At 53.6% G+C, this 25430-nt stretch overlaps 2 protein-coding genes across 8 annotated transcripts in view; both read left to right on the plus strand.

The window, feature by feature from the left end:
- The window catches only part of TOP1 (DNA topoisomerase I), a 64348-nt gene extending 62385 nt beyond the window's left edge, over positions 1-1963 (plus strand). For both annotated transcript variants that reach the window (XM_005502700.3, XM_021287895.2), the window contains 2 exons: positions 62-211; positions 556-1963. In XM_005502700.3, the coding sequence (XP_005502757.1) occupies positions 62-211; positions 556-658 (253 nt within the window). In that variant the 3' untranslated portion in view covers positions 659-1963. The remainder of the gene's footprint in view (positions 1-61; positions 212-555) is intronic.
- A 4133-nt stretch (positions 1964-6096) lies between these two features.
- Positions 6097-25430, plus strand: part of PLCG1 (phospholipase C gamma 1) — a 45139-nt gene continuing 25805 nt past the window's right edge. For 4 of the 6 annotated variants that reach the window (XM_065031899.1, XM_065031901.1, XM_065031900.1 and 1 more), the window contains exon 1: positions 6098-6390. In XM_065031899.1, coding sequence (XP_064887971.1) covers positions 6189-6390 — 202 coding nt within the window. In that variant the 5' untranslated portion in view covers positions 6098-6188. Of the gene's footprint in view, positions 6391-25430 lie in introns of all 6 variants that reach the window. The other 2 variants (XR_010466547.1, XR_010466546.1) reach the window with 1 other exon arrangement.

Raw genomic sequence — 25430 nt, forward strand, 5'->3', positions numbered from 1 at the left:
GCAGGGCATTAGGAGTGAAACACTTTGATTTTTTTTTTAATTTTGTTTTTCCCCACCCCAGGACAGTGGAGAGCAAGAAGAAAGCAGTGCAAAGGATTGAAGAGCAACTGATGAAGCTGGAGGTTCAGGCTACAGATAGGGAGGAGAACAAGCAGATCGCTTTGGGCACCTCCAAACTCAACTATCTGGATCCCAGGATCTCTGTTGCTTGGTAAGCATTTGCCTGGGGGGTGCTGGAAGGAACCACCACATCCCATCTGTTTTGTCCCCCCAGTTAGCAACCAAGGGCTGTGGCTGAGACCAATGCCCCTGTGCTGCCAAGGACCTCTGTGACCTTCCCTTATATCTTAAATGGTTTATAAAAAGAGGCTCTTGAGGCAAGTGTGACATCAGCCCAGTGCTGGGAGGTGATGGGTGGGAGAACCTGCAGGTCTGGCACTGGGAGGCCGGTTGTTGTGGGCTGGGTGACGCGTTTTGTCGCGGAGCAGAGCGGTTCTGTGCAGCCAGGGGCCGAGTGCTTGTACCGTGATTCTAACGGCGTCTCCTCTTCTGCAGGTGCAAGAAGTGGGGAATTCCTATAGAGAAGATTTATAACAAAACCCAACGAGAGAAATTTGCCTGGGCTATCGACATGGCAGAGGAAGACTATGAGTTTTAACCTGTTTTTAATGAGCTGAATTTTATGGGAAAAACATAAAAAAAAAAAAGGGGGAGTAGCCTGGTTTTTAGGGAGATTGATAAACTGTGAGCCTTACTTGTCCTTGGATGCTGGGGAAGGGGGAGGAAAGGGGCAAGTGAGCATCAGATAAAACAGCCAACATCTTGCAGAAAGCATAACCTGGAAATATCCTAAAGGAGCTGAGCCAGTTGTCCTATGGACAACTTATTTAAAAATGTTTCAGAGATCCAAATTCTAGCTGTCTGGTTTGTGTGTTTTTTCTCTTGAGGCAGGGCAAGTGGATGGGGGATTTGTCAACCTTCCGCCAGGCAAATTCACCATCACACTGAGAGCGTGGGAATCTTTAGCTACTGTATACAAAATCCAATTATATTGGTGCGTTTTTACAGTTAGGGTTTTGCAATAACTTCTATATTTTAATAGAAAATGGACTCCTTAACCCCTGCCCTTCCCCTCCCCCTCCCGCCCCATTTCAGAATTTAACAAATAAACAAAATGTAAGAAGCCCAACGCACCTGTTACAGCTGTCACTATAGTCATGGAAATACCCAAGTATTTTTTAATTTGTCACTTGGAACATTGGAACATGAATTACAAATATCCACCGCGTTTGTTCAGAGCAAAGCGCGATGGGAAATCGGCCTCCCGACTTGAGTGTTCCTTTTTTAAATGTGAATTTTTCTTTCTTTTAATTATTTTAAAATATTTAAACAGGTTGTTTGTTTTCCTTCTTGATCTTAAAGATCGCGTAGATATGGGGCGAGGAGGCCGTCTGATGGGGAGACGTGTGTGGGATTTGAGGACAAGCGAAATTGGCAACCAATGACATTCCCGTCGCCCTTTGTTCTGAACACGTTCTGTACACTTCAAAAATACCCACTTTTTAGGTTTGTCAGACTGTTTGACCGTCCCCATCCACCTTTTTTTCTAAGCCCCACTCCCCTCTTTTACTTGAAAGATTTTATTGTGTAAAAAGAAGTTTCACAGGTCAATAAATTTCGAGGGAAATGAGCATCGGTCCAAAAAGGAAAATAATCAAGATTTTAGGGCTTTTATTTTTTTCTTTTGTAATTGTGTAAAAAAATTTTAAAAAATTAAAAAGCAGAATTTTAATGTGAAACCTTTTTTTGCTATAATCATTAGTTTTAGAGGCATTGTTAGCGTAGTGTGTGTGCGAAGACCATTTCCTGCAGCCTTTCCTCAACAAGTATCTTCTATTTTTATCATGAATTCCCTTTTAATCAACTGTAGGTTATTTAAAATAAATTCCTACAACTTAACGGAGTGTTGGTGTTCGGTGTGTTCTGTCACCTCAGGCCCCGCGGGGCTGGGGACCTGGAGGACCTGGTGTTTCTGCAGCCTCCATCGTGAGATGCTCCAGCTTTGCTGGTGGGAACGGGGCTGCACAGAGGATATTGAGGCCGTGGCGAGAACCAGGTGGGTTGGGATTGACCCAGAAGTTGTGTCTTCATCAGGGGTGAGTTAAGAGCAGGTGGGTTCAATACAATGCCGGGGATCTGAAAGGAAGCACGTGGCCTTGGCTGGCTGTTGGAAGGGATAACTTTTCCGCAGCTGCTTGTGTTGCTTTAATGCTTTGGGTGACTGTCACCGCTGCTTGTCTGTGGTGAGTTGTGGTGGCTCTGTGGTCTGTGGTAGGTCTGTATGGTCACGTAGCCAGGCAGCTGGTCCTACAGCATTGTGGTGTGGGGTGTTCTGGAGCCCTGGTAGGTGCACGGAGAGCTGGCCAGGCTGTCCTGCCGTCCTGCTGCTTGCTCATGAGCTCGCGTTAATGCTGGGCTCGGGGTGGTCCATCCGCTCGCCTGGTTCCCAGATCCCCCATCTGTGCTCCCCATGTGGCACTGTGCTTCTGGTTTGTGCACCCCCAGGGGAAACTGCCTGGAATAAAATGTGTTTAAGTATCAGCAGCCCAACCCTCCAAGCAGTTTGGATGCACAGTTGCTGGGTTCCTCTTCCCAACCCCAGCGTGAAGGTATTTTGTTCCCTTTTCCCAAGAAACTGCTTGTTCCTGCTGGAGCCCTGTCCATGTGCAGCTCGTGTGGCAGGCGCATGAGGGGTGGCTGCGGATGCCGGGGCAAGATTCCCTGGATTGTGAGTTAATGGAGACACCGGGACGGCGGCTCTGCATCTGTATGTAGGGTCCCTTGAAAGCGGAGGCTGTCGCTTTGGCGAAATGTGAGGTGAGCTGAGGGAGCGAGGGGCACAGCCAGGCTCCCCACCGCCCGCTCAGTTATTTCCAGGCGCTTTGTTGTGGCTGCAAAAACTTGCAGTTTGGCAGGAGTTACCGTTTACTCTCTGGGGCCTTTCCAAGGTGCAGCAGAAAAAATGCCAGCAGAGAGGGAAAGGGGCTCGTTTTGCTCCCGACCTGCCTGTGCCTGGAACAATGCAGCCTGTAAAAATATCCTTTCTATTTATACAGCCTTCCCTCCCCACGTTCAGACCTGGCCAGATTAAATCCCCATACTCTTTGCTGCTTAGCAGGGAAACGTGCTTCTCCACTGTGCCGCCGCCCTGGTACGGCCTTGCTGCCCGCAACAGGGCTTGTGTTCAGCAGCGAGGGAAACTGAGGCAGCAGTGACATGACCAGCAGAGGGGGCAAAGTTTAGGTTTAAACTGGATCTTGTGCATCACGGAGAGGGCCCGACAGCCAAGGGGAGGCTGCACACCCTGCTGGACGCAGCCCCATCCCCCTTGAAGTCTTCCAGTATTCAGGGTTGGAAATTGAAACCAGGTGAATTTGGGATGTTAAAGAAGCATACGCTCCCCTGGGAACATCGGGAAGCGGGGACAGGGAACCTGGAGCTGCAGCGGGTTTCCCATCAGGTGACGGTTTGTAATCCAGAGGGATCTTGCAGCGCTTGGAAGGGGCAGCAGGACGCATGGGGGTTGGCAGCCCTGCCTATGGGCACAGCTTCTCCCCTGCTCCCCAGCACGCAGCAGGCACCGTGCCAGCTCCCGCAGCCGCTCTGCGGCCCCAGGCAGGTCTGCTTTCCATCCCTGGCGAAAAAAACCCGCCTTGCCCTGCTCTGTGTCTGCTAACACCACCCCGGGGCGGGAGGCAGCTCCGCACCCCGGTCCCTGCGGGTTTTGCAGATCCTGCTCTCTGCAGGGATGAGGAAAGCGCTTCTCCGATGGTGATTTTCTCAGCCCATGGGCTGGGTTCTCATTTACCCACCCCAGGCAGTGCAGAACAGATGGGAATGAATAAATAACCCAGAGTGGTGCATCTCTCCTGGGGATTGCAAGATGCCGAGCACCGCTCGCCTGGATGAGGATCAGGCACCTCCTCTCGGCACACAGTCCCTGGGATGGGAGAGGGACGCATCCACCCCAGATGCTGGTGTCAGAGGGATGCTGGGCTGTGGGGACCCCCCAGACTCACCCATGGGGTGGTCTTGGGGTTTTGTTTCCCTGGGTTTTGCTCCCCAGCCCTTGAGCAAGGCCAGGGCTTGTCCTTAAGCCGGAGGTCACCTGGCTGTTATCCTGCTGCCTGTTCCTGGGCAGAGGATGCAGCTGCTCTGTGAATCCCACAGGATACGGGAGGTCGGTGCCCCGTGTTTCAGGACTGTGAAGGGGAAGGTGCTGGGGCCGCTCAGAGCGGGAAGGACCCTTTTCCCGGAGGTGTTTGCAAGGGGCCCATCCCCTCTGCAGCCCTACGATGAACTCAATCTGCGGAATTTCTTCAGAAGTAAAAATCTGACCCACTGTGGACCAAAGCCTGGGCAGGGCAGGCTGGAGTGGGGCAGGATAGCAGGATGACAGGAATACGATGGAAGTTTCTGCTGCCCTCACGGGCCAGGGACGATCGCCCACAGACTGGCTGGTCACGAAATGGGGCAGCAGACAGACTAAAGCGGCTTCTCGTGCTGTCAAACTAAACTGTGAAATCCCTCGGCGTGCAGCGTCACGGACACGAAGTTAATGCAAAGCTAAAAAGTGATTAATCAAACTCAGAGAAGAAAAAATATCCATCACAAACCGCCACCTCCACGTACCAGCCACCCAGGGCTCCAGGGCTGGGGACACCCGTAACATCAGCACGGAAGGACAGTAGAGAGTGAGTTACCTTTTTTGCTTCTTTGATGGCCACACTCACTTCGCAGGTTTTGCCCTCAAAAACAAGGGTGTGCCCATAATGCTCCGCTATTTTAAGACCACTGGGAGCCGGCTGCTTCCTGCAGGTCCTGAGGCTGTTACACAAGCAAGGAGCGACTTTCCTGGGAGGAGAGGGACAGAGGGTCCTGTGCTGCTGCCCCAGGGCTCCCGCCAGCAGCTCTACCTTGGCCGAGCACATCCCCTGTGTCCTCACACCCCGTACAGGGCTCATGTACACCGGGCACTTTTATAAGGGCAGGTTTAGGTTCTTATCCCAGTGAGTTTGTCCTTACCTGACTTTTAATACCCGAGCATTGAGTAGGACCCTGAACAACCATGAACCTTGTAGGGCTGGTTGTGTGTGTGCACTTGTGCACGTGCGTGCTCACGTGCATCCCTTTGAAGCCTCGGGAAGCAGTGGGGACAGAGGGAACTGCTCACATGTGGGGTGTGCTCAGTGATGGGGGCCTCACGTAGCAAATGACGCTCCTTCCAGACCCACCCATGAGCTGGAGGGTGCGATAAGGGCTGCTGGGCCGCATGCTGCCTCGCCATGGGCCTGCAAACACCCATGTGTATGTATGTGTCTGTATGTATTGTGTACATATGCATATATACCTTTATCTATGCATTTATATATAGGGGTACATCCCCTCCAATCTCTCCCTGTAGGAAATCCCTGCTGGGGCCAGAGCAGAGCGGGAGAGCCTCCTGTGAGCCCCGGCTCCCAACACATCTGCGGCCGTGCTGCAAACCCTGTCCCGCTTTCCTGTTCAGTGCAGCTCCAGCCGTGATTTACGATTTACAGAGAGGAAGCCATGGTTGCCACAGTGAGGAGCCGTGTGCCAGTGGCTCCCAGACAGAAGGGGGGTGCGTTGCACACCCAGGACCCCTTGCAAGCTGCGTGGTGGTGTGCCAGGGCCCTATTGGATCCTGTGCTTTGGGGTGCAGGGTATCCCTGGTACCCGAGGTGTGCTTTGGGGTGCAGGGTACCTGCAGTGCCTCAGGCGTGCTGGGGGTGCAGGGTACCCCCAGTACCCCAGGTATGTGTTGGGGTGCAGGGTTTCCTGGGTGTGCTGGGGGGTGCAGATTACCCCTGGTACTCCGGTTGTGCTTTGTGGTGCAGGTTACCCCCGGTGCCCCGGGTGTGCTTTGGAGTACAGAGTACCCCTGATACCCGAGGTGTACCCCGGTAGCCCCGGCGGGCCCGAGTCGCGCAGCGGCAGCACGTCCCGTACCCGCCCCAAGGCGAAGGGCCGCGCTCCGCCCCTTTCTCTTCCTCTCCTCCTCCTTCCTCGCTCCTCCTCCTCCTCCCGCAGCCGGCGGGCGGGCATGGGGCGCGGCGGGCGGCGCTGAGCGCTCCGGGCGCTCCCGCTCCCCTTTGTTCGCGGCGCTGATGGCGGCCGGGCCGGGCAGCGGCCCCGGGGCGCCCAGCGAGGCGGAGGCGGCTCACCTCTGCCGCAGCCTGGAGGTGGGCACCGTCATGACCCTCTTTTATTCTAAAAAGTCGCAGCGACCCGAGCGGAAAACTTTCCAGGTGAAGCTGGAAACGCGGCAGGTCACCTGGAGCCGCGGGTCCGAGAAGATCGAGGGAGCCGGTGAGTGCCGGGGAGGGGGGGGAACGGACGGGAAAGTGCTCCGGATCCCTCGGGGCGATGGGTGCGGGGCGGCCGGAGCCGTCCCGGGGAGCCGCCGTTTGCCGGCTTGGAAGGCGTTGTGAGGCTCGGTGAGGAGGAGGAAAGGGGGAGAAAACCCCAAACCTCAACCTCTCTGTGCCCGGCATCTCCCCGCGCAGCAGCTCGGGATGGCGGAGAAGGTGTCCGGTGCCCGCTGTCCCTGCCCGGGCTCCGGCAGCCGCGGGGGATGCGCGGCCGGTACCGCCATGGCCGCCCCCAGCGCCGCCTCCCAACTTTCTGCATCCCTCTTCGGCATCAGACTTCCCCTGGGATAAAATAAATGCCTTTTTTTCCTGAGTGCCACCTTTGCCAACAGCACCTAAAAAGCTATAAGGAGCCTCAAAAGGAGACAGGATTAGTTTGAGCCCCTTTGGGGTTGCATCTCGGAGCAACAGACGAGATGAAATAGAAAGGGCAAAAAGCAGAAAAAAACCCCAACCCAAAATATTGTAATGAAATCCTCTCCTTTTCCTTCTCCCGTTTGCATTTCTGCCCCGGGATGGTGGCCCAGGGTCAGGTGGAGCAGGGGCAGCGCAGGGCTGGTCCTGCCAACCCGTGGGGACGGGCAGAGCCGCCTGCGGGACCTCCCGCCCGAGGAGGGCAGGGGAAAACATTTGTAAGAAATGTGGGTGTAAAGCCGCACTGATGGGCGGGAAGGGGAGAGAGTAGGGAGGCCCAGCAACGGGAAACTTTTAACTTCAATGTTGGTTTCCCAGTTTATTGTCATTTCTCTTAAATTACCTTTCTTGCCCCCACGCGCACCAGTGTCTCTGTTCAGTGCTGGAGGCGAGGACAAGGGGACGCTCACAAAGGCGATGTGATGTAAGTCCTGGTGCTGGCCGTCCCTGTGCTGAGGGATGCGACCAGGGTACAGCGAGGCCCTGGAGGGGTTGTCACGTCTCCTGGCAAGTGCTGCTGGCTGAGGCTGGAAAGGCTGGATGCTGTTAGTATTGCCAGGGGGCCCAGGTGAAGAAAGGAGGTGGAGGATGATGGTCACGCATCTGTGGCAGGACCCAAAAGTGCTGGCGATTCCCATTTAGGGCTTTGGTTTACCGTAAGACCCTTGGAGTCCCCTAGCTTCTGACCAGCGGCATCTCCAGGCAGATCTGGAAGGAGCCTCGTGCTCCGTTAGCATCACCAGGACCTGAAGCTCCCCTGTAGCTTTCCCAGAGCGGCCTCTAGGAGCTTTGAGGCAGCGGGAGAGCAAGGAGAGGTGCTCCGTTGGGTTTAGGTTGTTCATAAATGAAGGCAAAGCACCCATTCATTTTGCTGGCAGGGTGCTGTTTTCTGGCAGTGTCTACAGACCACCTGGGTCCATGGCCCATGGTGGGCTGAGGTCTCTACTGATGTCTACATGGGTGATTTTTCTTGTGGACAGACCTAAGCATGTGCTGCAGTCCTTGTAAGGCTGGGACCTTAACTTCAGGGAAATTCAGAGGACACTAATTTCTACATCAAAATGGTGGTGATAACAATGATGATAATGCTGTGGCTGTGTGGGCTTCTTGTGCTGTGATCAGTAAAAGCAGAGAGCGTGTCCCAGGGACTGAGATGATCAAATGAAAAAGAAAAATATCCACAGGTTTCTAGCAAAAGAAAAGCAAGAGTTGGGGAACATGCGGCCGCCAGTTCCCTCGTGTTCATTTAAACGTTACAGTGGAAAATTACTTGTGGTTCCTCTGCTGTGCTGCAGGCGAGTTGGCTAGCTGGTGGCCGTGGGCTCTGGCCCAGCATGTCTCCTGACACGCGTGATGTTCCCGCAGTGCATGCAACCCTCCCGAGAGCTGGGATGTTGGAGAGTGAGGGGACATCAGCCTGAAGAGCTGCCATATCTTCAGCACCATCTCTCTGACAATGGGTGCTTTCCCCATGGCCTCCTCTCTGCACCTGAGCATCTCGCCCTGTCTTCAGTCCCCTCCCCTGTGTCACCCAGCACCCTGAGCAGCACCCGTCCCCTCGCCCCTTCGCAGGGCTGAGAACTAGAGCTTTGCTTTAACGCTTCCTGGACAGGAGCGTGGGAGCTCCAGGTGGAAATGTCGGCTTGTGTACACAAATAGTTGACTGTGTATCTAGGCAGGCGAGGCAAAGCCACACGATCAATGGCCAGCAATGCCAGGTTGTTGGCCAGCTTCCCTTTTTTTAATCTGGATGTGCTTTCTGGGTGGAAAAAGGATGCCTGGGAAAACCCAGGTGTGTGACAGCTCCATTTCACGTGGCAAATACAGTGATGTATTCCCCTCCTGGCTCATATTCCCCTTGAAGATGAGCCTTTACTGGCCCTGAGCAATGACTGACGCAGTTCTTCCCATGAAGACAAGCTGTGCTGGTGTGGGGAGCAGGAGGCTGGGGCTGGCAGGAAGATTGGGGTTTGCTTTTCATGGCAATACTGGTTTGGCCCTGACTTGCAATATGAGCGAGGCCATGAACAGAGGAGAGCTATCAGGAGGTGAGATGTTCCTTCACATGGAACAGCATCTCCACCGGACAATGCCTGGGGGTCTATAGGTCAAAGACTGATGTGTTCGTGGGTCAGTAATGAATGTTCTTGCATTTCTTGAGAGATGGAGACCAGCAAGGAGCTTCAGAACCCCCTGGACACAAGTTAGTTGTCTAAGTAGGAATCCTGATGTTTTCATCTGTTTCACAACAGGTGAGTATCCAGAGTATATCAGACATGGAGGTCTTGGAGTCAGGGCACGTCCTTGTAGGTGACCACGTCTTGGAGAGGTATCTGTCTCCATGATCACCCCAGCATGGAGGATCTGTGCTCCTTTCTCTGCACTTGGTGGGTTTTGCAGAAACGAGATGTGTATCTGTCCCAGGGAGGGTGGGCTGTGCTGGGACACCTGGCTCGGTTCCTGACCCTGCTGCGCAGAGCACAGCCCCCATGGCTGCTCTTTGGGAAGCCTCCTGCTGCCTGGTAGGGGACAGGGGGTCAGTTGGCTCATCTCCAGGTAGCCTGAGGCATGTGGGCTAAAACTGTGTTGTGCCAGGAGGAGAGGGATTCTGAGCACACTCACAGTCACCATTCTTTGGTGTGGTGCTGCTCATGGCAGAGCTCTGGCATCGCTGTGGGTGGTGTCGTGGAGCTGCTGCCTCCCCAGAATCTATGGGCGCCTGTCAGTGCTTCTGGTCTCTTCTGGACCCTGGGTGGTTGCAATAGTCAACCAGTTGTTGCCTTCACCGTCATGAAAAGCTACATTTTGGTGGTACTTGGCTTTCTGGCGCGTGCTGACCTGGAGCTTGCAGGGGAGCAGAGTCTGAGCAGGTTTGGGGTCACCCCCAACGGGAGAGGAGCGTGGCTGGAGGGAGGTCCAGGGAAACCTCCATCTTCCTGCTGGTGATGCCTCATTAGCGCTGCAACAACTTCTCCCTGGCCAAGCGGCTGTGTGGCTGCCGCGCTGCTTGTGCTCAGAGGTGAGTGGGATCGAGGTGGCCTCTGGAAGGAGCTTTGGGCACGTACCGACAAGCCCTTAGTGTTGAACAGCATCTCTTAACAGCGGTGAGATTGGAGCAGGGGGATGCAGACCAGGCAGTAGCTGGTGTCTGATGGGTTGGCTGGCATCACCACACGTGCTGTCCATGTCCGGGATGGCCACCATCAAACTGCCCAGTCTTGCCAGGAGGCGTTTGGGTCGCGGTGTGTTGGTGGCGAGAGGAGCAGGGAGCCCTGGCTGGTGTGACAGCCTTCTTCTTGGTCCCCTTGCTTTGTGACCCTTGTGTAGGGCTTTGTGAGCATCACATAAAGAGGGACCTTGTGTGTTAATTGTCAGCGTGTGTGTTCCCTTCGTGAGCGGCGCTGACTCAGCAGCACAGAGCAGGGGCTCCGGCCAGCTGGGCTCCCAGATGAAGAACCTCTTCTGGTGGACAGGACCCATGTCCTGCTCTTGCTTGAGCTCTTCAGCTCGTTCCAGAGCGCGGTTGCTCTCGATGAGCAGAATCAGCTGAGGAACGGGGAGGAGGGGGCAAAGTTGTCTGTGCGGGAAGCCTTTTGCTGTGAAAAGCAGTCGCCTCCTTCTCCTGTACTTTGTCAAAACTGAAACTGCAAAGATCAATCCCGGTTTGTGCAAAAAAAACCCTATTTTTTTTTTAATTAATATTTGTTTTTATCCAAAAGGGTTTCAACCAGCTCTAATTACCAATGCATTGTTTTCTTGCTAATCAGCTCTGCAGAGGGCCTGGCTGTTACGATGGGAAGAGCTCTAATAATTTTCTACTCTCTTTGGTAATCACCCAAAGCAAAGTAGAGCTAATCCCTCGAGTCAGTTGTCTTTTGTGCATTTGTTTTTTTAAACTTCCTGTGTTACGTAATTCTTTTTTTAATATAAAAGGGTCTTGCATTCATAACTTCGCATGCTGGGGGGTTATAAGCCAGCTTCTAATTGATCTGTTTGCCTTGAAACATGTCATAAAATTCAGAGAGCGAGCTGAAAATTTGGAGCAGATGTTTGTTTTATAGGAGAGAGAGAGAAGGGGGGAAAAAAACCACCACCTCGAAAAAACCCTGATTGCATTCCTGCTTTCAGTGAAATGAGCTCAGTCCTGTGGAGGTGGAGAAAAGACGTCGCCTGTGTCAAAGAAAAGGCAGGAACTGTCAAATATTAATACAAAGTGACTGCAAAGGGTGGCTCATACCTCATCCTTTCCAATACCTGTCTCTTCTGTTAGTCCACGGAGGCACAGCTTTCGGTTTGTTTGTTTGTTTGGGGGTTTTGTTTGTTTGTTTTATGTACTTTATTTTTTGAGGCCATCTGGATAAGCAGAGGGACTTGGAGCTTTTAATCAGGGAGCAAACCAGAAAGGGCTTTCAAGGATAAACCAACTTCAGAGTTGGATCTTCTTGGGGTGTAGGACGGTCTCCGCACTGGCAGGTCCCCCTGGTCCTCCACCCCATGGCTGTGGGACGGGGCTGGAGGGACGGGGCTTACTCCTCCCGAGGTGCCTGGAGCAGCGGGTTGTAGGAATTTGTGGTGTGGGAGGGTGGGAGCTTGGCTTGTGACCCTCGTGATGGTTAAAGCTTCTCCTGCTTAAACTCTGCGGGGGGAGTTTCTTGAGCAAAAGGGTTTTTTTGTGGTGTTACCAGCCCCCTTCCTGCTTACGAGGATATTTGTGTTGAACTGGGGAAAGCGAACGAGCTCTGCTCTGCCTTCACCTCCAAACTGAAACAGCCCTTTTCCATCACTTCACATCCCTTTGTCATCTGCTTTCTCTTCTTGGTACCATCTTCCAGGAAGAACAGGTTAGAAGACCCCTGTTTGTGCAGTGGTGAGACACACCACAAATTAAACCTCCTCCATTGGCATCTCAAAAGCTTCTCCACAACCTAGAGAGCATCTGGAGGTCACCCGGCTGGGAGACCTGTGCTCCACTGTAGCACCCGCGTTGTCCATCCATCTGGTTCCTTCATTTGCCAGTCAGCCACGTGGAAGATATTGGCTTATGGGTTTTAAGCTCACTAATTAAAATGTGCTGGAGAGGTTCTGCGTCGTGTCAGACTGATTACTTCTCAGCTATGCCAAGGGCCCGAGTGCTCCAGGTTTTTTGGGGCAGAAGCGATGCACTTTGGCTTTCTCCCTGCCTGCCGGGGAAGCAAGCAGCGTGCTGGCTGGGGACCACGTGTGGTGAGAGGAGCGTCCGAGTGAGCTGGATGGGAACATCTGGCTTTGCAGAGGAGAACCTTGTGTGCTCGATGCCACCACCTCCCATCTCCGGGGGCAGGTTTGTGGCAGGATTTTGTGCCCCACCTCTGAGTTGAGCCAGCAGTTGCCCAACGCAGTCTGTGACCATTTTACTGCTCTTTGTTTCAGCTGCCCTGCCTGCACAGCGGGGGGTCAGTCGTTCTTATCGGCGAAGCGTTTGCTCAGCTCCGTTATCTAATCACAGCGGTGTGTGCTGTGAACATCCCCAAGACAGGCGATGTTAGCGATGCCCGTCGCGAGCAGGCGTGTGACCTTCTGCATATCTTGCAGATTGCAGATGGAGGAGAAGAGCCTTGTCTGCAGGCTCAGCGGGAGTCTGGGGGGCGGCCGATGCTAAAGTCCCCATCCCTGAGCAGTGTCAGTGTCCCCATCCCCAAACATTGTGTGTGGTGGAACAGCCTTGACCACCGAGTTGCCCCAGGGTTGCCTTTGTTTAATTTTTGTGATCCTGGGATCCACTGCTCTTTGGTTGGGAACTTCCCTTGCAGAGAGTGCTGGGATCGTTGTGTCCCTTGGGAAGTGACCCAGGTGACACCGCTGCACTGTGGTGGGCAGTCTGACCGGGACATAAGAGTTGCCAACACTTGGGATGGAGCAGGAGCTCTGCGAGTACAAGTGCTCAGCTGAGGCGGCTGCACCGTTTTGGCAACATCACACGAGCTTCTGCTGGTGTCCTGCCCAGCTGCAGCAGCTCAGCGCGTGGATGGGGACTTGTGAAGCTGATGGAAGTGCAGCATGTCTGATTGTGTGTCCGTCTCCTCTGTCTCTGCCCAAGCAGGATCCTGCTGGTGTTGGCATTGCAAACAGATTGTGCTGAGCATCTCATCCCAGCCATGAAACTGTGAGACTTGTTCCAGAGCAGCCCACCATCAAGCATGGTGATGGCCAGTCCTGCATGGCTGTAGAAGTACAGCAGGACCATGTCATTGCTGGCCTATAGCTCATTAGATGAAGGGACCAACAGCGATAGTCTCTGCTTAATGGCAGCTCAGCCAGAAGCTGGGCTGGTGGTTTGGGTTTGGAGGTGTGTGACATTGCTTCTCGAAGCCAAGTGTCCTGGCGGGGGCTGCAGTGAATGAACCCCTGGGGCTCTGTCCCCGTTCCTGGGCTCTGTCCCCGTTCCTGGGGCTGTGTCCCCGTTCCTGGGGCTCTGTCCCCGTTCCTGGGCTCTGTCCCCGTTCCTGGGGCTGTGTCCCCGTTCCTGGACTGTGTCAGGCTGGGTAGGACCTGGTGTAAGGCATGTGGTGAAGAAGGGGTGCGGGGAGTCCAGGAAGAGCTTGTAGCATGTGGTGAGGAGGTGTGGGGCTTCGATCACAAACTCCCTGTGCAGCTGAGAGTTTGAACCATCGGCTGAACCTCGTTGTACAAGGGAATGTCTGAAGTCAGGAGAGAAGGCTTTTTTTCTTTTCTAGTGTGCTCTGAGGCTTAATGGCAGTAGAAATCAGAAAACAGTGAGGCTTAAATTTTGAAATCCTTACAATGCTTTTGAAAAGTTAAACCCCACATCCTCCCTTCTTCCCTGTGGCCAAAGTTTGGAGAGCAGATGGTGCAAGATGATGCTGAAATAGAACAACTGGAAGGGTACCTATCTAGGGAAGGATAAAAAAAGAAAGGTTTGTGAGTTCAACAGACACCTGCAGCTGTATGGAGAAAATAATTTGGCGTCTGACAGCCAGGGATGCTCACAGAAACCTGTGACCATCCCAGCAAACACCCACCTGTGGGTCTTGTCAGCTCGCTTGGTCGTGGTGTTTGCTACCGCTAGCTCTCTGCTGCCTGTATCACGTACGAGATCGGTTTAATATCAAGCACATCCTCTGCGCGGTGACTGTATCCTGCCGTGTGTGGGGGTGGGTGGATGATCTCATGGCTTTTCCTCCGCTCCGACGTCCCTGCTCATCTGTTCCGCCGAGCGGGGTTTCTCTGCCAGAGCTGTTACATCAGGCAGCAGCGGGACGGTGTCTCCAGACCGGGGAGAGCCCTTGGCGGGGGGGACACGGTGACCAGGGCCACTCCCAAAGGGACCACAGTGCCAGAGAAAGCTTTCCTTCAAAGTGGTTTTAATCTTTAAGTTTTGAGGATTTTTATGCTGTACAAAGAGCTGTTTTTTCATGGAATATACCACTTTTATTTTTTGAGCTTTTGGACATTGATTCGAGTGAGAAACTTCCCCATTTCTGAGGATTTTCTGCCTTTCTGAAGATGCCCCAGCACATGGAGCTGCAGGCGGGTCTGGCTGTGTCTGCTCATCCCTCCAGTCCCAGCTCCCCTTATCTCTGGACACCTTGCTGCCTCTTGATATATCCCTGCCAGATATCAAACACCATGATATATCAGATGGTGGGGGGACACGTGATTGTGGAGTACCCAAAAAGCAACAGGCCAAGGGCTGGCATCTCTAGCAGAAGCTGGAAACTCTAAATCTGCAGAAGTCAGCTGAGTTTTACAATGCTGACAGCCCATACTCCGAAAGTCTCTGTGATTTTCAGGTTGCGTTTCAGCTCCATCTCTGCTGCCTGTGTGGTCTGGTGGCGGTTCAGCTTGATTTGGAGCTGGGGGTCCTGAACTGGGCTGGCTGGAGAGCTGTGGAAAGCCTTCCTGAGTCTGGAACAAACCTGTCCCTTGCTTTCCTATGCAGCTCCTACCTTCTGTTTGTGAACACTTACAGTTCTGAGGTTTTGGTCAGTCGTCTCTTCTTGTGCTGTTAATATGATGCCCTGATGATGCACACCTGGCCGCCTGCAGGTGGGCAAACCTGTGGTGTTGTTTTAAAGATTGTCCCGGCGAAGGTTGTGGTCCAGCACATGAGCATCCATGAACAGGGTGCTTCGCTGAGCTGACTTTGTCCACAGGCCTTGAGGTTGAGATGGCAGATGGGACAAGACTGTCTTATGGGTTGTTTTTTCTTCCCAGCACATAATAAATGTATTTGAGCATCTCTCTGTGCTATGGCCAGACCAGCCAGGGTTGGAAATCATCGTCACAGAGAGGGGATGTCAAGGAGGGCTGTCAGCAGGCTGTGCCCCGCAGGGACGCCGGGTAGAGCAGCTGCTCGAGAGCCGTTTTCCTGTTTACTCACTCCCAGAAGTGATGTGGTGATTAAAGGACATCCCTCCTGCATGTGCTGGTGAGTCCCTCATCCCTCCTTCTCCTCCTTCTCCTCTCCAGGGGGTGTCTCTGCACGTGTGGTCCCCAGCTCCTAAGCCAGGTCGGATGAGGGGATGTCCAAGAGGACTTTAACCCCCTTGGCACCCTGCCCTGTAAATCTGCACCCCATAAATCTGCTTTCCAGCTGGCAGGGCGGTGCGGTGGGGGCTGGCTGGGTTTGTTTGCTGAGCATTCGGGTGCTGCCTGGCATGGTCCCTCTCGGTGTGAGCAAAGGGCTGGGCTCTGGTGCTCCTGGGCTGCCTCGGAGCAGAAGCAGAGCGCCTGCTGCCTCGTCCCTCCAAGTTCAGGTACCTGTGCCAGCACCTGTCCCACAAGTGTCACCTCTGGTTCCTCTGGCCGGGGTCCTGGGGTACTTTTGGATACCCCTTTGACCCTGCAGTCCTTGTCCTACTAATCCTTGCCACCTCACAGCCTTCTTCAACTTCTCTCTTTGGTGTCTCATATGTCATTTAATGCCTTGTGTCAGCCTGTTCTCAAGGTCTTGCTCACGGTTGGAGTATGGTCCCCAGCAGCTCAGACTCTGGGACACGTTATGAAAAGGCCTAGAGATGAGGGCATGAAATTTTGGAGCGTTGGCACATCAAGTTTGCTGTGAACCATGGAGCAGGAGGAGGTCTCCAGTTCTGGGGACCAAATAAATGCCAGATGAGGTCATTAGGAAAAAGAACCAAACCCAAGTGGTAGAGGAGTCTGGTGTGAAGACCATCACCAAGAGCTCCTGCTTCTCCCATGTAAACTGAGGGTGATGTCTTCTGCTAGGGTAGTGTGTGGCTTATCTGCTCAGTGCCTGGAGATCTTCTTGCATCGGCTGGTGGGGTGGAAGAAAACTGAGTCACGGCATCTGAACATCACTGGTGTTCGCTACTGGCATGACAAATCTTTTCTGTCCTTCAGTTTTCACTCAGCTTTGCACCCTTTCCTGGGGACAGTGTGTGGTCACTTTTGTCTCCCATTTGCTTTATGGTGGGGCATGAAGGAGTCAAGAAGGCACCTACGTGGGTTGCAAAAATCCCCAAAGAGCTCCAAGGAGAGTGTGCTGCTGTTGGACATACAGGTCTCCAGATCCACCTCTGCCAGGGCTTCCTCACTAGCCCTGCCAAGCTCCTGGCTGTCGTGCTATGAGCTGTGCCATTGACTGCCTGGGAACTGCTGGATTGCCATGTCTACCTTTTTTCTGTTTGTTTTTTGGCAGCCTGCTCCATCCATCCATCCATCCATCCATCCATCCATCCATCCATCCATCCATCCATCCCTGCCCTCTGCGGTACCTCTCAGTTCTGTGTATCGCTGCACATCCACCTGTGAGGGAGGGTGAGCAGGACAGACGGGCTGGAGGAGCTGTGCTCCCAGATCTTCAGCTTCCCCCATGCTCCCACCGTTTTATCGTGCTGCTGTAAGGTCATTGCGTTTCTCACCCAGGCAGGCCTGAGGGCGATGGAGCCCTCGATGCCACGCAGGAAAAAGGTCACCTTGGGGATGGCTTGCCAAGCCATCCCTAGACAGACCGTCTGTCCAGAAGCACCGGTGCTGAGCTTCCCCTTTCCGTTTGAGTCAGTGGAAGCTTGTGCTTCTCCAGCAGAGCAGGCTGATGACTGGAGGATGGCTCTGCAGGCTGCCACCGGCCTCATTTCATCTAGGGAAGGGACACAGACTTCTTCAGAGAAGCGTCCGTGCAAACAAAAACTGGGGCTTGCTCTTGCTGGAATAGCTCTGCTTGTGTTTGGGGTGGAAATTTGCTCTCATGTCCTGCATGGTGAAGGTGCATCAAGTCCCAGCCTCTCATGGGTCCCAGCCTTGCGCGGGGGAGTGGGTTCAGCCCTGGATGCCCAGCACAATCCTGGTGCAAAACCCCATAACTTCACACAGACAAAACTTCCATGGAGGACAAGAGGGAGCCCTGCATCATCCCAGGAGAGGGATTGCTGGGCTTCTCACTCCATGATTGCCATCTAGCTGCCCGTCCCTGTGAGCTCCCCAGCGCTGCCCTCGCAGGGCTGTGCTGCTGCGACAGGGCTGCTGGTGTGCAGCAAGGGGGAAGGTTGTGCTTCCCAGACGCAGCACTGAGCTGGGTGAATTCTGCACCCAAAACTGTGACTCTGCTTTCATACTTTGCAAGACTATTTGTGTTGCTTGGGGTTCACCCCTCCTCATAGTGGCTGTCCTAAAATTGCGTGCCTGCATCCTGCTGCAGACAGGTAAGGTTACCTATAAGAGAGACCCCAAACTGTGAACTGTGGGATGGTATCTGGAGAGAAATACCAAAAGGGGTCACCCTGTTCTTTGTTCTTTCCACAGTGTTCCCTGCTGGCCACCCAGAGATGAGGTATGGGCCAGATGTTCTCTCTCCAGTAGTTGTGGAAGAGATGTGTCTCCTAAGAAGTTTCTTCCCTACCTGCCTTGTACGCTTGTGTAGGGTTGGACTGAAGCATCCATCCCTCCTTGGACTGCGGAGGGGGAGCCCCAGTGACCAGCTCACATGCGATGCTGTTTCCAGTGACATGGGAGAAAGCCTGCGGGAGACTGGGAGAGCCAGGGGGACTGTAGCATCCCGTATGAGTTCATCGGCTCGGCTCAGAGAGCCTGGCTGTGGACCTGGGGCAACGCTTGCTTTTTGCATCCAGCAAGCCCTGCCATGTGCTCAGCAAACAGCCCTGCTCAAGGTACTGCTGGCAGCGAAACAGCCCAAGGAGAGAACAGAGAGACCGTCCCTCGGCAGTCCCTTTTCCGGGATGTCGAGGTGTTCCCTGGAATGAGCCTGCTAATTAACTGCTGGCCATTAGCCAGCACTAGGGCAGGATGCATGGGGGGATGTCTCTGGCCGCCGTTTCTCCCAAGCGTCTCCTTGGCTGGGCTGCTTCTGGGATGTGGAAGGATTTTGGGACCTGGTGCTTCCTCAGGGGCTTGAGCTGTTACTGCAACAAGTGACTGTGTCTTGGGACCAGTGTCCCACCTCTGCTCCTTCACTTTATTTGCTCTTGTGGTTTGCTCTCTGGCTTTGGGAGAAAGGTACAGGTGTGATGTTTGTCACAGATGGTCTGGGCTGTGTGCTCCCCTGGTGACACACTCTCCTTGTCCCCACAGCTCCAGGGGTACACCTGAGGGGGCTGGGAAGGAGCTGGAGTGCTTTGCCCAAGGCCTCAAGTTGCACCAGGGGAGGTTTAGATTGGATATTAGGAAACATTTCTTCCTGGAAAGGGCTGTCGGGCACTGGAACAGGCTGCCCAGGGCCGTGCTGGAGTCACCAGCCCTGGAGGGGTTTAAAAAACACATAGATGAGGTTCTTAGGGACATGGTTTAGTGACAGTTACATTAATGGTTGGACTCGATGACCTTCAGGGCTTCTTCCAACCAAAATGATTCTATGATTCTCAGGCCATGCAGCCCACCAGAGACAGAGATGTGTGAGCTGCCAGCCTTCACGTCCCTGGTGTGTGTGGGGCTGCGGGCAGAGGCTGTGAGATAGCAGCATCCTGCTTCGCTCGCTCAGGGGATCAGCTTTGGTTTTTTTTAACTCATATTTTCTTGCAGCTGAGAGTAAGTGGGAGAGATATGCTGACGATACAGGATAGGCAGCTGCCAGCCCACAACTACCTCTGGTTCTAGCATCGGGAGGATGTTTGTGAGTTCTTGAAGGGGCCACCTGTGTGAGCTAAAGTTGGTGGAGCAGCAAGATCAGAGTCAGCCTGGGGAGATGTCCACGGTGTCCTGCAGGAGCAGGGGGACATCTGGGCAAGACCTTTGCCTCCCTGGGCTTTGGGCTCCAGCACACGGGTGTGTGGGATGGAGGAGGGAAGGGCGGTTCCTTGCATCCTCTCCTCTGACCCACAGAGCAATGCAGTTGTGTAGCATCTCCTAATCTCCCTGCGCATCTCCTCTAGTTTCCTCTGTAGTTGATAAGGATTTTTTTGGGGGGTACAGGGGAGGAACCAGCGCTCCAAAGCTGCAGGACACGTGGCCCAGGGGCGCAGCGGAGGCAGCAGCAGCCGGAGGCGCAGGCAGGAAGCCCCAGTGCCCGCAGAGCAGCCGGCAGGTCCCTGCGTGCCCCGCGTGGGCTGCCCACGTCTGGGCAGAGCCGCCAGCTCCCAGGGCGGCATTTAAACCCTCTGCCAAATCCTCCTCCTTGCTGATGGATGGAGATCGTCGAGAGGTGAGCCAGGATCTGAGTGGGGATCCAGGCTAGTCCCAGTCATCCTGGCTAACTGGGAGCTCCTTGTTGTCGCATATCCAGCCCATTCAGCTGTTTCGTTTTTTCCAGCGTCTTCCCTCCCCAGCTGATCTCCACATGGGTGTTGCTGCTTCTGGGGCAGAGCTAATGTGACAGTTGCTTCATGGCAAAATGCAGTGTCTTGGAGCAAAAACTGCTGTTTGCTGATGCAGGTAGCAGGTGAGATGAAGCAACTTGCAGGAGCAACCTGAGACACGACTGAGCTGAGTCTGGAGGGGAAAATAGCTTTATCTGCACCTTCTCCTGAGGCAGGAAAGGTACCTGCATGTGGGGCCAAATGGCCCCTGAGCACCAGGGTGGCTGTGTCCATCCCTGCGACGGTACCATGGGGGCAAGAGGGCTTTTCACAGGGGGTTTGGTGCCTCACTAAAAGGGCAGGGTGTCCGTTTTTAGTTCCTAGAGGGTGAGGGATTCACTGGGGTACTGCTGGTTTTGTGTTTATGTTGGCCTCCATGGATGCCTCAGCCATGCCTCCTGCCCTCCAAAAAATGAGTAAGGTCAAATTAGAGGCCTCAGCTGGTTTCATCTTGTCCTGTCTGGATAAGCCATCTGTTAATGGCACGGGATCGTCCTTGGGAAACCTGATAGCTGATGCACAGTGATGCTGATGGCAGGCGCGGCAGTGAGGAGGATGCAGTAACCCCATCGCTGTGTCTCTGTGCAGAGACGTTTAATTCACCATTACACTGTCTGCCTTAGTCTCCTCTATTAAGGGAAGCTTGTGGGGTTGAGAGGTTGAGTTATCATCCCTCTGAAAACCTATACTAATGAGAGACGCGTGGCTTTTCCTTCTGAAATGTGTATCTAATAGGCTGAGGCTACTGCCTTGCTTCTTGCAGGGGGTATGTAAAGGGCAGGACCCCAATTTTTGCGTTCGTTATAGGTGCAATGAGCGTTTTGTAAGAGCCGCCTTAATTTTTTGCAGTCCAGCCAAATTCAAGCTCAGGTAATTACTGTCTGTCTGATTCCTCCGGCATCCCCGGTGGACGTGGCGATGGGTCTGTGCGGGGACAAAAGCCGGGCTCACCCAGAGCTTTGCCAGCAGAAGGGACTCGATAAATAGCAAAGGGCAGGCGACGGGGCTCCAGACTGCGAGGTGCTGGAGGCTCTGGCCCCCGTCCAGCAAAGCACTTAGCGCACGCTCGACCGTTCCCCTGAAATCATGGGGGACTTCTGGTTGGGCTATTTTTTCTTTTCTTTATTTTGCCGGGTGGTGTTGGGTTGCAGTCAGCAAATCTGAAGTGTTGAGCGGGTGCGGAGCAGCCCCAAGCCGGGCAGGGTTGTTCATGAGTTGATAAACCAGCTGGTGAACCCCAAAACGAGAAGGTGGCTGCAGCCTCCTCCTGCAGCTCCTGGCATCTAGTGCTGACCTGAATATCCATTTCAGGGGGCTTCCACTGAAATATTAAGAGGGAGATAGCACTACTTTATTTTCTATGCTGTTGCATAATAGATTTATCTTATTTTTACCCATATGCACATATGACCTGTGTCCTTTTTTCCTCCTTTTCCCTCAGCAGCCTTTCCCTGGGGACCTGACTACCCAATGCCCCTTCCAGTGATGGGAATCCTAGGAATGACTACAGGGTTGTGTTCAGTGGGATTCACAACCTTAAATAGCAGAAGAACTTTTTTTTAACCTCTTTTTCTTTGCCAGAATGGGTGGCCTGAAGGCTTTGCTGCTGCCCCACGGCAGGATCAGTCCATGTCAGCCAGCTGAGGTCAGGCTGGGCTGGGAGTGACCGTGTGGCTGTCACTGCACTGTGTTCCCCAGAGACACACACGGCGCCCGGCAGTGCTTATTGAGGGGGTGAGTGTTTTCTTGGAGGCTGTCCCCAATAAATTCAACCTGGAAGGTAATCTGGCATAACCCATCTTTTTATCAGCTATTATTATTATTATCATCATCATCATTATATCAGTTTTACATCCTCCCAGGAATCCTCTGGACATGGACATTTTGCAGCCCTCAGAGCCCATTCCAGGGTGTCCTTATCCTTACATGTTGTAACACCCTATGCATCGGCAGTTAAATGAGGCTTGGACGAAGTTTAAGTTTTAAACGATTTTAAGGGCAGATCTGGTTTTCATGTAACCAGAGGGTGATTTGGTCTTTTTGTTTTTCCTAAATGGTGTGGGAGTTGGATCTGGATCAGCTTTTTCTTTCTGATGCAACCCGCTCCTGCTGATGGGAAAGCTCTTTGCCCAGAAATGTGACCGATGTGACCATGTCCTTCTTTTTTTCGGTGCTGGATGCAAGTGGAGGGTCAGCCCTTTCTGCTGCTGGTAGGCTGGGGAGAACTTTGTGGGGGCTGTGAAGGGTTTGCACCTGTTTGCACGTGGTGTGGCTCGGCGTGAAATGTGGGACCCTGTGGGGAGCTTTGAGCATCTCTGGGCTGGATGGGCTTTGTCTCTGCTCTGAGACATCTCAGCACTGCCAGACTGCAGCGGGATTTATATTCCAGCAGAGAGCTTCCCTTCACCTCTGCCATGGCCGTGGCACTGAGTTCTTCCTCCTCTTGCCACTGCCTACATGGCATTCAGACCAGTTTTGACCTCCTGCAGTGGCTGCTGCCTTCCACAGCGTGGGAGAGGGCGGCTTGTGGAGGAGATGTGGCTCACCGGTGCTTCTCTGTGACAGTTTCATCCCGGATGAGCTGCTGATTGTTCTTCTGCCCAGGCGCGTGTATTGACCCACGCTGCTGGGGACCCACCAGATGCTCATCCCCTGGCCTTTGGCCACATCCTTGGTAGGTCTTTCCCAGCAAGGACCCAAGGCGCAGACCTGTGTTGGGGCACGGGGGCTGCTGTCTTGCCACCACTCACCTGGGGAGCTGCTGGTGCTGAGGGGGACGGAGTGCTGGTTAGATGCCACTTCTACCTCATTGCACTTGTGGAAAACGTCTGCTATGCTTCCAGCTCGCCTCCAACTCCTACCCTCTCCTTTTGAATTTCCATTCTCTGCTCAAGGCTGGCTGCCAGGTTCCCCTCTCTGCCCTGGGGGGTCCGGGCTGTCCCCACAACCCTCCCCACAGGTTTGCAAAGCCACAGGGCTCTGCCTGAGTAAACACAGGCACTGCCAAACAGATCCAAGTGTGTGGATCAGCAGCCAATGGCTCTTGCTGCAGCAGCCACGATGGAACCAAGCAGGGGGGATTAAAAGACAAAAATGGCCCAAGCCTGAGAGGACAGGAGCCTGCCACGGGTTCCTGTTTACTGGCAGGAGGGTGGCCAGGGTGTGTGCAGGTGGCTCTGTGTGCCTTGGCACTCTTGCGTGCTGTGGTGGAAACAGTTACAGGCTGGAGTTTGGTTTATTGTCTGGAATAATGTGCTTGGCTGTGGCAGTGGTGGGGACAGGCAAGAGGATGGGGAGAGTGGTACCTGGGTGTGGGAGAGGGGAGTTGGGAACCAGGGGAGGGCAAGGGGAAATGGGGCTGTAGGCTCTGCCTCCATTGCCTGCTAGTCACAAGCTTTCCTGCAGCCTTTCTGCCAGGAGCAGAGCTGAGGTTGAGCAACGTTCAGCCCAGGCTGCACAATGCAGCCGGAGCAGGTTTTGCTCTGCTCGGCTGCGCGGTCCTGCAGCAGCGGCCCTAGCTGGTGCTGGGCAAAGCTGGGCTTACCCCAGGGCCTGCAGCAAGTCACCGAGCTGGTATGAGCAAATACAGCGAGACCCAGGCTATAGCAAGGTGTCTTCATCTCTCTTTCTCTCATGCACAGCAGCTCCATGGGTGCTGGAGGGAGGACCTGCGGTGGGATGGAGGCAGAGGCTGGTGCAGGGAAGCAGCATTTTGGTGCTTGCTTGTTCGGGATGGTGGCATTTGTGCTCGCTGTGCTTCCTGCTCAGAGTCATTTCCTTCCATGCTGCGAGGGGGCCGGGAAGGTGTTTGAGTCAGTAGAGACAGCGGGGTTTGCGAGGCTGCGAGGCTGCTCTGCGGCAAGAGGAGGGCTGCACAAACCAAACCCTAAACTGCCTTCTCCCCGGCACATGCAGGCATGTTTGGGAGGATGAGAGCGATGAGCAAGCAGCTGCAAGCATGCGTGGGCTGGAGGTTTTTGCCCCGCTCCCTCTGGGTGCACAGTGCTCGCAGAGGCTGCCCTTTGCCCTAGGAATTCCCTGCGTGCTTCTGTCTTTAAACGCCTCACTGGCTCCAGGGCTCTCACCGTTGCCTGGATTTTAGGTATGCAGTTTGTAACTATAGCTCTTACAACTTACTTACTAACCTGCCGGTGCTCCGTGCAGCAAGAGCTGAGTGCAGGGCATAGTTAGCACACTGCGGCATCCTGAAGCAGAGACGAGATGCTTGCAGCGTGGTGCAAAGGAAGGCCATTAATATTTTGGCACCTTTCTTCAGTAGTAGTTGCCTAGTGAACTACCGTGAAACCCAGGTTGACAGTTCTCTCCCACTGCGTTGGTCAAGCCCTGCATCTTTCAAAGACAGGAATAATCTTCAGCCCTGCTGTGCATGTCCTGGATGCAAAGACCTTAACCGTGATATGGTTTTTTAAGGGCTAAAATAACATGCTGTGTCGCTAAGGATGTGAGCACATGGGCAGGTTACAGCAGGGCATGGAGATGTTTGAACTTCCAGCCAGCTCATTTTGAAAAGGTACACACTCTTGCTTATTTTAAGGAGCTTGTCCATCCACCCTTTGCAGCCCCAAGGAGCTGGGTCTGTCTGTGCACTCGTCCCGAGTTGCTGAGGTTCGGAGGGTTATTGAAGTGGTCAGTCTGGATACATCCCAGATCAGGCTGCCGTCATCTCCAGATGCACAGCCACAGCGCTGCACAGCGTGCCTGCTAAAAGAGGATCCCACATTCCTTTTGTGGGGTTTGAGAGTCTCCCCAAAGTCAAGCCTTGTGTCTGGCTTGCCGTGGTGCTTTGGAGTGAACATCTTCTCTCGTGATGCGGTTCAGTGGTGTCAGCACTGCTGTGGGTGATGAGCAGGTCGCATTTCTGTCTGGTTTTAAACTGCAGTAAATTGAAATGAATGACGAGTCGATCCACCGTGAGTGCAGTAAGTGGAGTTTAATTGGGATGAATTACATGCCAGGTTTGCAGTAATCTCCATCCCACATTGCTTAGAAGCATCATCTGCTTTGGAAACGTGACTCAGAAATGTTGCTATTTGATTCCCACGAGCATTTAAGAAACTATTTTTCCAGGAAGCAAAGATTTCTTGGGTTTGGTGGTGGTTTTGGGGTTTTTTTTTCTTGTTGTTTTCTCTTTGTTTTGTGACAATGAGAGTCCTTTCCCAGAATTTCCTCTGGGGAGGGAGGCTGTGAGGGGCTCCCTTACCAGGGTCTCTCAGCCCTGTCTCCTCGCTCGGAGTTTAATGCTCCTGCCAGCTCTAAGCACTGTGCCCACAGCCGCCCTTGCACTGTGCTTTCTTCTGTGGCCTTCTGAACACCACCCAGAGGTGACAAACACTTTGTCCCTCTTTGACTAGCGAAGGGCAGGATTTTCTTGGTGAAGACAGTGCAAGTGTGAAGGCAGAGACTGCCCTGGGCATCCTGATGGTGCTTGGAGGAGCTGGGAGGGTGCCAGTGGGGCAAGGGGGAGGTGCCAGAAACTACAGACATAATTTAGGATGAAAATAGGGAGGAGGAAGGCAGGGGAACCATTGAGTTGCATAAACAAGGAATCAACTCAAGTGTCAGTATTTAACTGTAATTTGAAGGTGAGTGAATCTTAAATCCACAGTGTTGGCAAGACATAGGGTTTCATCCAGCTGGGGAGGAGGCTGCGCCCTCAGAGGGTTTGTCTCTATAGAAGCATTTTCTTTAAAAAAGCAAAAAGTGTTGCTCTCTTGAAAAAAACCAAAACAAAACAGTACAGTTTGCAGATGTGTGTTGAATGGAGGAAGAGGAA

Source organism: Columba livia, chromosome 16 (genome assembly GCF_036013475.1).
Source record: "Columba livia isolate bColLiv1 breed racing homer chromosome 16, bColLiv1.pat.W.v2, whole genome shotgun sequence".
Taxonomy (NCBI): Eukaryota; Metazoa; Chordata; class Aves; order Columbiformes; family Columbidae; genus Columba; species Columba livia.